Source organism: Dromaius novaehollandiae, chromosome 3 (assembly GCF_036370855.1).
Source record: "Dromaius novaehollandiae isolate bDroNov1 chromosome 3, bDroNov1.hap1, whole genome shotgun sequence".
Lineage (NCBI taxonomy): Eukaryota > Metazoa > Chordata > Aves > Casuariiformes > Dromaiidae > Dromaius > Dromaius novaehollandiae.
The window spans coordinates 60,768,830-60,781,879 of NC_088100.1; the positions used below are offsets into that span (position 1 = coordinate 60,768,830).

Here is a 13,050-nt window from a genome sequence, read left to right on the forward strand (position 1 = left end):
TTTAGTATTTGGTTGCATTTCTTTTCCCCTCCTGACCCTCGTTTTGTGTTTTAACTGTCTGTGTAGGCACCTAATGCACTAATATGCCAGCAGCATGCTACTATACACAGTTCCCATAGGTACACAATGCAGTCACTGGTTAGCCAGTTATGCCATGGCTTAATAAAAATAATTCAGTGTCTTCTCTGCTTAAAATATACACAACCATTCCATGATCGTAAAGAAGTTAACTTTCAGGGTTTTTTTTCTCTCTAGGCGAGTTCAGTACGTCCTTCAGAAGAACATTCGCTACCTTCTTTTTGGAAGATTCCACAGGGCTATGTCTTTGGTTCCTTTGTCCCTCTTTATGCCTTACCTTCGAGTAAACTTCTCCTGTTTTATCTCCTGTGACTCAAACTAAAATCTACACCAAATTGGACAGACTGGATATCTGTTAACCCAGTTTCTTAACCCTTAGTTTCGTGTCCTTTCCATCACTTCCTTGCTTGATCGCTGTGAATGACAGCACCTTTCAGTCACACGGGCCTACAACAGGGGCGTTGTTGACTCAGTCCTCTCTGATCCTACCCTGGTTGATTCTACTCTTCCAGCTTTTATCTAAATTGTGCCAGTATGACAGCAAGGCATTTGCAGAATTCTTAGCAAAAAGGAATAATCTCCCACAGGTGTTGATAAATAGCTCAGAAAATGCTGCCATTTACATTGAAGAGTGGAGTTTGCGATGGCCTTTCTGCACAGCTGACTAGAGTGAAATGATGTAATAGAGTACAAATCAGTTTCTTTTTTATTTGTTTTTATTCTAGTTTTAGCCCTTCTTGTGTTGCGGAAGGACCTAGTGATTACTGGTGTACTGCATGCCCCCCTGGATATGAAGGCCAGTATTGTGAAAGGTAGGAGGAACAGAAAAAGAGAGAAGAGGGACAATAAAAAGGAAGCAATACATGAAGGAGAGCAATTGTTCTTCAGCGTATATTATCTAATAAGCCTATATTGACTAATATTTAAATATATCCCTTTGGATAAGTTATTTCCGCTTTATTTATGGTTAAAACTTGGCTTTAATAGGTGAATTTTACAGACATCCATTGCAATTGATAGCCAGTATTATTTATACCACAAATATTGTCCTAGTCTTATTTTCCCATTCTTTTTTACTTTTTTCTCTGGGACTGAGAAGTGAAACCAAAAAATGTTGCAGTTATCTAAAATTAGATATTGTGCTTATCGTTCATCATGGTGTCATACTTACCCTTCCTTTTTGGTGATTATTATGTCCCTGTGGGCACTGACTATGGAAGACATTTACACATAAGCATATTAATAACCACATTGCAAACTAATAACTAGAAGACAGTTTTTGTCCCACCCATAGTAATAATGTAGGATTAAGGTAATCACAGTTAGCAAACAAGCATTAAGAGATTTCATTTGTAACTCAAAATCCAAGCAGTCAGTGAGAAAGAAGGTCTGTAGATCAAACACAGCTAATGTGGGAACTTTTGTGTCATGGTATAATAGAAGTTTTCCTGAAAACTGTTAGGGGTGTTGAATCACTTTTCCTAATTCTTCAATCCTCCCTGTTCCACATCCAGGTTACGAGACTATGCCTATTATCATTTTGTTGGACAGCATGCAACATTTCTCCCTCTGCAAATACGTACTGAGTCATAAAGCACCAAAGATTTCTTAATGACTCACGAATGTTCATGTACATTTTGATTATAGTCTGGGCAAGTATTCATTATAGCACACTATGCATCTCAGTTGGCCAAATATGTTTTTGTGTTTGCAATGTCTAGATGTTCTTCTGGCTACACAGGAAACCCACAAACTCCAGGAGGCTCCTGCCAGGAATGTGAGTGTGATCGATACGGTTCCCTGCCTATCCCCTGTAACCCTGTCACCGGACGGTGCACTTGCAAGCCTGGATTCACAGGGTGGAAATGTGTGGGCTGTGAACATCGGCATGCGCGTGATGGCATGAAATGCATTTGTACGTATACTAACATAATTTTGGAGAATTTTTGATGGTCTTTGTCATATCTCAGAAATTCAACCCTGCTTTTTTATGTGTGGGTTTCTTTGAAAATACCTGCTGGGTTTCTTACTACTTTGTCTTTCTGATCCGTTTTTTTTTACAAGCCTTCAGGTGTTAGGAAAACTCTCAGTACCATTTAATATACTCACTGAAAATTGGCAACAAAGCTTTGAAGGATTTCCATTTGTGGGTTTTCAAAGTTTGTAGTTTTGCTGAAGGATGGCATTGCTACTGTGACAGATTTAAGATCCCCAGTTAGTGATTTTTTTTTAGTGTTCTCCTAAGTGTTTAATCAGTGCTTTGTGCCATGAGTCGCACACAGAACCTGGAAAGTTTTCACTGAGGTTTGCTTGGTCATGCTGCTTCAACAACCTCTCACTGGGATGTCGGAGGCGTAAGGAGTCTCAGTGCAGTATGTGCAGGAACAAAGAACTTCTTTTGTTTAAGATAAAAAGCCAATAGCCAATCCAGCCTAAAATGCCAAGTTAAATGTTACAACACCAGTACCTTTGCCCTACCTTCAGTTTTGATATGTACCAATTATCTTCACTTTTATTATTGTTTGGAATTTGGTTTCCATGAAATTGGATATTGTGTTTGTTCTGAGTCCACAATCTCATTTCCTGTGATACTGTACACTTATGTCTTATCAAAAAAAATCAGGTAGCAAAACCTTACTTGGGCACTTAGTCAATCCTGACTGAAATAAGGCATTTTCACCCCCCGCCCCCTTTTTTCCCTCTCCCTCAGCTGAGCAGGAACTAATTTAATTGTGACTCCCCCCACACACCCCAGGGCCATCACTGTTCATTTGAAAATAGAATACAGATAGGTATCCAATAAGCCCACAGTGTATTATATTTTTATTCTGTGCATCTTTGAATATATTGGCAGGGCACAATGAATTGGTTTTAATGTTTCATCTGGTTTTTATCTGTCATAGGATTTTAATTGGAGCTTTTTTGTTTTGGGGTTTTTTCCTCTATGTGAGGTGCTTATAAGATCAAGGCAAATAGACACCATAAAAGTAGCCTTTTTTCACAGAACACTTTCAGTGTTTACCTAAATACCCAGTGGTTTCAGAGTGGTCTACAGTTCTCTAATATTAAAATCAGCTAGTACTTCTCAAGCAAATTGCAAACAGTTTAAAAACAAGTTGGAAAAATAGACAAACCCAACAAGTGCTAAAAGTGATTGAAGGTATGGTATCAGTAAAGAACAAAATGCGTGGCTCTTGAGTGGATAAACAGGAAGATGGATAAACAGGAAGGGATGTTAAATCTCCCCCATGTTGCAGGAACTAGTCTCTCTTACTAGAGACACCACATCGGTAACATCCCTGTCGTGAGTTGCTAAAACTGCTTCGATATTTCATTAGGCAGTTTTTGCCCATTGGTTCTCATGATATGATTTTCCTTTTGTTTAAAGGTTCCTCAACCCCATGTTACTCTAAATCTGCTTCTGCTGATGCAGGGCATACCCCTGACATGATGGAAAACACGGCCCAGTCGAGAAATCATTTGCCTTTGTAGCCTGTACCGGATACGTGGGCTGTGGCAGGCAAAGGGAGTGCGGCAAGCAGAGACTGAGTGGGCATTTGCCCATGGTTAGCACTGCCCCATGTGTCAGGCTTCCGTGTGCAACTCTTTTTGTGGTAGGGGCTGCAGCCACCCTTCTCTATGTACTCTAATAATCGTTGTGCTGTCGAAGAACCACTAGAAAGATCATTTGGGAGAAACCCTGAAGCTTTCTTTCCTTGCTCCCAAAACATTTAGATGCTCCAAGCTGCGTTTAATGCAGCTGAGTATTTGGCCTTATATACAATTTATTTGTACTTCCTCGAATCAAACACGATAGGTGTCAAGGAGAGATGATCAAGATGCTTGGTGAAATCCCTTCCGACTAGCTTCAGTTGTAATGAAACCCTAATAGTAGTAATAATAGTGATTAAGTACTCTTAATGCACAGAAAATTAATGCCATATGCAAAATCCTGTTTGCACACCATATTTCAAATGAACTGTATGTGTGTATCTACTTCTGCTTATTTGCAGAGTTCCATTTCAAATATTGTTGCAATGGCATTGTAACTGTCAGGAATGTGAGGAGTCCAAAGTTAGGTGGTAAAATGCTCTAGCTCAATGAAAATACATACAAATGTAAACCCTCACATTTGAATAAATATAATGGGAAGTGATATAAAACACTGTGTGGTTAAGCTACCCACTGTTAGTATGTTATATTTAATATTTAGGAAAGTAAAAACTGATTTTGAATATTTAGCACAGAAAAACCATTTGAATAATGAATTTTTGGCAAATTCTATAAAAAGCCACCCCACATTGTGACATGAAAGCTAAAGAATGCATACTTAAATCCTATTAGAGAGATTTTAGCTATACTACTGTAATGTATTGTTGTTTAGATATAACATTTATACTTTAATACATCCCGTATCCTAAGTATTCAAAAGGTTTTACAGTGAAAATCTGCAGTGAAAAGACAGAAGAATTCCAGGGGAGCATGCATTTTCATTTAAGTGATCTATTTTTGATTTAGCTGAAAATCTGTTTTTACCAGGTTCTTACTGTTTTTTTAATAACTTGTCATTTTTCAGTTGTTTAGTGCATGCCATTTTTCAGTGCTGTGTTACGACAGTTATATTTTACAAAGCTACAGGTCGAATGTAAAGAGAAGATATTTTTTAAAAGCCACTATACAAAGGGGAAGAATTTGTTTATTGCTAAGTAACAATAGAAAGATAATTACAGGTGAATGGCACAGACAGAATCCACTTCGCATTATATTCTTAGAACAGAATGATGTTGTTTTCTCTAGTATGCAATTAGGGGAGGGAAAATGATATCCCAAAAGTAGATTTTTATGTAAGTAGTACAAGGGTCTGAGTGGTCTACAACACATGATAGGCAATTCTTTATTTTTACATTGATAAGGTTAATGACTAGATTATTTCCCCAACTGAAGTAACCAGATACTTGTGTACAGATCACAGAACTGTTGAGGCTGGAAGGGACCTCTGGAGATCATCTAGTCGAACTACCCCTGCTCAAGCAGGGTCAGCTAAACTGGTTGCCCAGGACCATGTCCAGTCAGGTTTGGAGTATGTCTAAGGATGGAGACTCCACAACCTCTTTGGGCAACCTGCTCCAGTGTTTAACCACCCTCACAGTGAAAAAGTGTTTTCTTATGTTCAGATGGATTTCTCCTGTGTTTTAATTTGTGCTCGTTGCCTCTTGCCCTGTCACTGGGCAAAACAGAGAAGAATCTGGCTCTGTCATCCTTGCATCCTCCCATCAAATATTTATAAATTTAGATAGGATCCCTCTGAGCCAGCTATTCTCCAAGGATGCTCGCAGTAGTCTACTGATGCAGACTTCCTTGTGATTTGTGGTCCCAAGTAATGCACTTCTTAAGCCCATTTTCACCTCTGTGCTCAAACAATTAGTAGTCAATAAGAAAATGAGTAACGGTTGCAAACTTATTTTAATAATGCGGGTAACATCCTTTTTTAATTTCAAATATGATAAAGTTCTCCCAAATCTTCTCTAATGTTTACAAATTTTAGATTTTATTTGTAACTACAAATGAGTTGTCTTATAAATGATCGGTGCCCCTTATGCATCACTGTCATACATACTATGATAAATTTACCTCTGCATCCTTCATTCAGATGAAAGTTATCAGCAGGCATGTAATCAGCACAGTATTGAAGACATATTTTCTGTTTTCTTAGTTATACCCAACAGTTCTGATCCGGAATGTAGATGAGTTGTGTGATCAACAGGAGCTTCTTCATTTCATTCTACCGTCATCAGTACCCAGCACACTGAGGCAGACTGAAATCCGTAATTTTTGCTTGATTCGTATTTTACACATCCCTGCAATCTGTAAATGAATCAGAGCACCTATTGCTCCCTCCTTATCCTTCCCAAATGTGAAAAGAAGCATCCTTTAGGTCCCACAGAGTCCTTGATTCAGCAGGAGATGGGAGCTTCTCCTCACAAGCCCTCAGAGGGCTCCCCTACTTGGCAGAGAAGCTGATGAGCTTGCTGTTGTCATCCCTTTCTTTGAGCTACCAGCTGTTGTTTAGAGGCACACCCCAATGTCTTTTGCCAAACTCAAACAGTATAGAAACTTATTTCGTAGTGGTTACTATGTATTGGTCAAAAACGGTGAATAGGGCTTTATAAGTAACAGAAGTCAGAAATAAACCTGAGCCAGTGCTTGGGATCCTGATCTGGATCAGAATTTGCCCAGATTTTTGAGATCGTGCCAAACCCCTGAAACCAGCAACAATGTCAACGAAACTTTTAGCTTCACCTTTAGCTGTGTTCTGGGGTTCTGCTTGGGGCTTTGTTTGTTTGTTTCTGTTTGTTTTGCCAAAATCAGAAAAATAGGGTCAAGGCCAAAAGATTATTGAGCCTAATGAGAGTTCAGCACTTTGTATTGTGAAGCAGTAGCAAACTGCTGAAGAGTCAATAAATACCATAAGTTACTGCCACTTATCAGAAATTCCATGGTTTCCCTTAGACTAAAAATTACCTAGTCATAACATAAATGCACTGTGCTTCTTATGCATCTTAATAGTGATAAATGCTTTAAAGCAAAATTGTGTTAGATAATCACCTAATTGGAGGAATATGGCTCAGACATCTAATTCTTTTATTGTACACTATCTTCTGTTTGTAAAATAGAGTGAGTGGCTAGAGGTCCATAAGCTTATAGTGTCTTTTATTCCTTGATCAATGTTTTTTAAATAATTTAAAAATTATTGTTATTTAAATAATCTTTGTCACGTACAGTTTGGAGATGCTTCTCACAAGAGGTAAGTCACAATTCCTATAGGACTTCTTGTGCATGGGAAAGTGTGGTGAAAACTGAAAATGCAGTTATTTGTGTTAATTGCTCACTGGATTACTGTAATATTGACTGCATGATTTGTCTCTTACATGCTTTCATTGCTGTAATGATCTGAATTTAGTGCTGCATTTGTTAATATTAGACACAAATTTATCCTGACAGTTTTATAGATCAAGCCACAGCAAAATTTAGTCATATAAAATATAATCATGCTCTTGAAATATCTGCTGTAGTTCCAATACGTTTCAGGCAGCGTATTGGAGAAGCTTAGTCCTGTCTCATCTACTCAGGTGTGGTCCTCACTTGATATACTTCCTCTTTTCAACCTGATTATCATGCAAGAGGCATTAATTTATACTGAATGCTCACAGCACACTTATCAAATGACAGTTGTTTACTATTTGAGAATACTTCATGTCTTCATAAGCTGTTCATGTATTTTCTTATTGGTGTGAATTAACTTTGTCTTTAACATGTAGCCAATTTTTAGCTTTTTATTATCAACCACTCTGAAAAATTTGAGGGTGAATAGGTTTAGCTTGTCCTTTGTGTGAAATACTATGTATCAGAATAGAACAGCAACTCTTTTCAGGTCCTAAATCACTTATTTGCAGCCTGCAAAATGGTTATCAGATCTACTTAACTTGTTGATCAGTTACAGGACAGATGTTTGTTACAGAAAACATTCAGTTTCCTATAAAACTTGCATTTCCTTAATTCTCTCTGCCTTCTAAGCAAACCCACAGATGACAAGAGCCAAGGTGGTAATAAGCATTTTTTTTTAATATGACATAGAAACATAAATCAGAACGTATCATGCCCACGGTAACAATTACAGAGCAGTTACAGTACAGTTCAGCTTATGTAACAAAATACTGAGAAATAGAAAGAAGAAATCTCCAAATGGAAGCAATGCAAATGCAAAATGAAGTCTTAAAATAACAGTATCTAGCTTGCTGTGCCCACTTCTTACTGCACTAAACCAGCATCTATCTTCTCTCCTTTTCAGCCATCATATGAGCTTCATGGTGTATTAAACTAGTATTTATTAGTCTTCCTTTCTCCATATTTGACTCAAGTCCTTGCTATACTGAACAGTTCACCTTCTACAGAATAAGAACATCCAAATGACTGTGACTAAAAATTGTGAAGAATAGAAGAGGTTTAATCTACATGAACAATAGATTTCAGGAAAAAAAATTGTAATTCTATGTTGAAAATTACTTCTCTTTTTCTGCAGGAACGTGGATGTTGTTTAGTGGTTTCTTAGCCATTATGCTGCCTAGGAGTGTTTCTGAGAGAGATAATTACATATTTGTAAAATTTTAGGTACAACCCTCCATGTCTCTTTAAATCCCTGGTGAATTCATTGTTTCACTGTTTGCTCCACCTCCTGAGATGCTGTTTAGCTTTGCCAGTCATGTGTAGCATCTTTATGTATGGAAACAAAAAAGCATACCCTTTCTAAAGGCTGAAGAATTTTCCTGTCTGCAGCTTAAGTAGTACAAGACTTTAAGGTTATGAGAACTTCTGGTGATAGTTAATGGAAAGTAAGGGAAAAAAAAAAAAAGATGCAAACTCCTTTAGGCGTACACAACACATACCAGTATTTTGCAGGCTAAAGCACATTTGCAAGAAGGAAGCTTGCACAAAAAATTATTATCTGGTTAGTGAAAGGAGATAGGGAAAAGCATTTCTTAATAGAAGACTGTTAGTGTTTTCACACAGACCCTTTTTACTGTCTGCATTATAAGTTTAGCGTGCTTGGCCATGCTGTTATATGAAGTATGTAAATTACAAGACTTCAGTTGTTTTTTCTTATATTCAAATCCACAACCATACTAAACATAGTTCTTTTTTAAGCGCTCCTTAGATTTTCCAAATTACCTGTCTACTTTTCTCAGACTTCCTCCAATTGCTTTTCTAATTTAGAATTTAATATGGGCTGATGTATAATGGGTAACATTATTTTTTTTCCCCTTTTTGTGACGTAAGTCTACTAATTTTGCTCATAGTTGACTGTCCTATTACCAAGTCCTAAGCAGCAAGGTCTTCCCTATTCCTTAGCTGCTGTTTCCATTTTCTTCTCACGCTATGTTTTTGGGGTTAATTATCTTAAGTTGGTAGCATTACCTTTCACAGAATTGTGTGTGCTGTAAATTATTTCTAACTCAAACATCTGCCTTAAACATTTAGAAGGAATAAATAAGCTTTGCTCTCTTTCCCCCAGTTTGTGATGACGAATGTACAGGACTCCTCTTCAGTGACCTGGATCGACTAAACCAGCTGGTCATGAGTGTAAACCTTAGTGGTCCACTGCCTGCTCCGTATAAAATGTTGCATGGTTTTGAGAACATGACACAGGAATTAAAGGTATGTTCACAGTGTACACACGCATAAATAACAAGGCTTCAGTACAACTGTGCTTAAATCTGTCCAAACATACAGCTGTGAGTAGGTTCAGGGAAGAAGAAAAATTCAAGGTTTAATTACTTAGACTTGTTGTAGTGGGTAAATAGTATTATGGTTATTTATTATGACTTATTTTAATAACTAAACCTTGCAGCAATAATTTGTTTGTGTACATGTATGGAAGAAGGTATAGTGCAGGCATGGAAAAAGTGATGTTTCATACAAATAAAATAATGTTTATGCTAGCAGTCTATAAAACATTTATGTGCTGTATACATGATATGTCCCCTTCCATACTCATAGGTTCTCCACTAAAATACATAAAGCTCTCAAGATTCCTGAGTAAGGTGTTGGATGGGTGTGACAAAAGAGTCAGTGACAAGGGGAATCACATACTGTAACAAGGAGGAGACTTTTGTTGTTTCTTCTTTACAGTGTTTGTAAGCACTGAAATCCATTAAATACAAATTTCTGTTGCTCCTCTCCCTCCAGCATTTGCTTTCCCCTCAGCGAGCACCAGAGAGACTTCTTGAGCTAGCACAGGAAAATCTGGATACATTGGTGACAGAAATGGATGAACTACTGACAAGAGTAAGTCTGTAGTATGCTAAGGTAGCTGCACAATGACAGAAATCTTTTGAAGATGAATTAAACATGAACGAATAGATGAATTATAAGATGCTTTTATGTCTCAATATTTGAAATGGCAGAAACTCTTCTAACAGCCTCCTTCTAGGGTCCAATACACTGAGATATGTTTTCTGCATGACTTCATAATGTAAGAAGAAGCTCATACAGAGCACCCAAAAATCTTAATATCTTAATCTTGATATAGCATTTATGGGCTTCCCCATGACTTGTTTTATAAACCCAGTGGCAACCAAATCATAGGATTACCACAGATTTCCTCACACATCGGGAGTCTGTCTTTGGCAGGCTGAGGCTCTCAGAAACTAAGCTGCCCGGTTTCCTTCATTTTCTCCTGAATGTTAGTATGGTCTCTTGAAAGATCTTTGTTTTCTGCATCAGCAAAATCATCTTATCATATTGTCTTTCAAATCTTCTGAGTCTGATTGGCTCAAGATAGCGCTCAGCCTGTTTCTCTCACAGGATTGCCTGTGACAATACAGGTACCCTGGGCTCGCTCAGAGTTACTAAGTGTCCAACCATCTTAAGCATATTATAGGAGAAGTTTTGCTGTTTTTTGGAGTTTGGTTTTCCATTTTTAGGTCATCTGCTGTGTTGGCTGGTTTCTTCAGGAGGTGTAAAGGAAAGGTAGCCTAGGTCGATTCACTTATTTAAAAAAAAAAATTATAGCAAGACAAAGAGAGTCCCAGCTTAGCAAATAACTAGTTATCATTAAAAGTCAATGAATGGAGTAACTGAAATGGGGACAATATTTAAAGACAGAATTCAAATATATACAAAAGCATGTGTGAATTTATTTAAATATACACATTCTATATTTCATCTATGAGGGAAGTGAGAGTCTCTTGGATGTCACTTGATGTACTGTTTACTCTATTGGGAAAGTTTTATTTCAATATAGACCCTATTTTGGTCAGTAAGAGAGATTGTCTAAGAAAATAATATAAATTCTGCCACCTAGTGGAAAAAAACACGGAAAGGGACCAGCTGTTAGGAAAATTCAACCGTTCAGAAGATGTTAATATAAAGGACTGGCAAAAATCATTTTCAAAAGAGTAGGCACTCCTCTTCACTGAAATAACCAAATAAGCAAGATATTGATCTGATAATATGTGCAACTGAGAGAATGTACCTAAGCCCCATACAGTTTTAGCACCCTGTCTTGAAATTGTTCATGGCTTACAAAACTAAAATTCTCAAAAAAACAGGTTTGAATGTGTGGATTACATTCAATTTTGAAAAATCCTACTAGTTTACCTGTCATGGGTAAGCAAACATCTGTAGCGTGTATACATATGTATGTATATATGTGTGTGCGTGTGTGTATCTACCCACATATAAATGCATCTATACATACCCCCATTGTGAGTATAAAGGAAGCTTGTTCTTTCACTTCTTTTTGATGTTTTATTTTTTCTGCCAAAAGTAACTATGATAGTTTTAAGTATTGGTAGATTTTAAATTCGAGACAGGCCAACAAGCAGGGAAAATTGTATTTCCTGCATTAAGCTTTCTCAGTCTTAGGCTATGACATGTTTCTTTTTCCTTCTGTTGTTGCTCTTTTTAGTATCCTTTTCTAATTCTCTCCCACCTTCAAAGCACCATCAAAAATGAAGTAAATTTCAATTCCCTGTGGTGATAATCTAAGATAAGGTTGTGAAGTCAGGATTTCTGTAGACTGGTCTTGAAAGGAAAAGTAGCATGATGGTGGTCTTAGAGAATTGGAGCGGTGGCCAGAATATCAGCGCTTTCCTTCCTGTGGTTCTGCCTTGTTGCAGCCAGTAAGTTGCTTATGATTTCCAGTTATCCTTGCAGAGTGGAGTTAACTGGATTGCACTTGTGGATTTTAATTTGGATACTGACAACAGATGTCAAATCCTAGCCTTCTCTTTCTATATTTTTAAATAGGAGGAATGTCACAGCAAGATGAGTGGGTCCTGATGTAGCATATTCAAGTCTCATTTCTAAATGAAGACATAGCTGAATACCAGATAATGGCTAGTGCTTGGTGTACATAGTGGGGCTCCAGGTAGTAAAGTTTTTCCCCATCTCTGATTTGCAGGCATACTAGATTTTCAAAGTGAAAGCTGTAGTGGTGAAGAAAAAGGTTGATGAGGATTGGTGAGGAGCCTATTCCCATAAAGAAAAAATTCTAAACATTTTAATGTAAGATGTAGAAGACAGTAGTATTTAGTCACTAAAAAACTTCTGAGTTTTCTGCTTCCTCATGGCCTCTTCTCAACCACTCATCTCTTCCTTCAGTGCAGTTCTCCTCTACCTATTTTTCCATAACATTTTGTCCTTCATTCACTCTGCCAATTTATACTTCAGCTTGTCTATAGCACATTCTGAAGATGCTCCTCTCTTTTTCTTCCACTGACTACATTCTTACAGACTTGCATGCTCATTCCTGCATCTACCAGCTGAGGCAGACATCAGGTTTTCCACTCTCAGTTCACTGCTTTCAGCCAAAGATGACTCCTCCCTCCTAATCAGATACCTTCAGAGCCTTCAGGAAAGTCAGGGACCAGAATCACTCCTTTTGGTTGAAATGCTTCTTTTGACGTTGTAAACCTCTTCATTTCTCCCATACCATTGAACTTCTCAAGTTCAGAAATTTGTGGAAGTAGTGGCAGGGGCAGCCTGGTTTGCAAAAAGTTGGGGGGTTGAAGGGTTGTTTGTTTGTTTTGTTTTGTTTTCTCTTGGCTCTTGTCCCAAATACCTCTATCTATACAGAGGTCTTTGTTTCATCCTCTTTCTGTGATCTGCAGCTCATTAGTTGGAGAAATTCATGTAAGGCCATATAATTCCAGATACAGTCCAGGGCAGGAATTTCTCATGGTTGGTTAAGACCTCAGAATAAACAAAAAGAGAAAAAAGGCTGTGCATATTTGCTAATGCTTGTATAGTCGTCAGATTGGGGCAGGGTGTTCCATGGAACCTGTATTGCTAAGTATAAGCCGTGAACACCACCAAGGCACATTTCACTGATCTCAAGTATTTGCTTTCCTGGATTTCCATGGTAGGGAAATCCAGGATTTCCAGGACAAAAGGTCTTATATGTGTCCAAAC

The 13,050-nt window shown here is 37.7% G+C and overlaps 1 protein-coding gene across 1 annotated transcript in view; it reads left to right on the plus strand.

Annotated features, from left to right (window-relative positions):
• Nucleotides 1-13,050, plus strand: part of LAMA2 (laminin subunit alpha 2) — a 368,849-nt gene that overhangs the window by 262,031 nt on the left and 93,768 nt on the right. Inside the window, exons 31-34 of the mRNA XM_064508966.1 lie at nucleotides 804-890; nucleotides 1,800-1,993; nucleotides 9,149-9,291; nucleotides 9,823-9,921. Coding sequence (XP_064365036.1) covers nucleotides 804-890; nucleotides 1,800-1,993; nucleotides 9,149-9,291; nucleotides 9,823-9,921 — 523 coding nt within the window. The remainder of the gene's footprint in view (nucleotides 1-803; nucleotides 891-1,799; nucleotides 1,994-9,148; nucleotides 9,292-9,822; nucleotides 9,922-13,050) is intronic.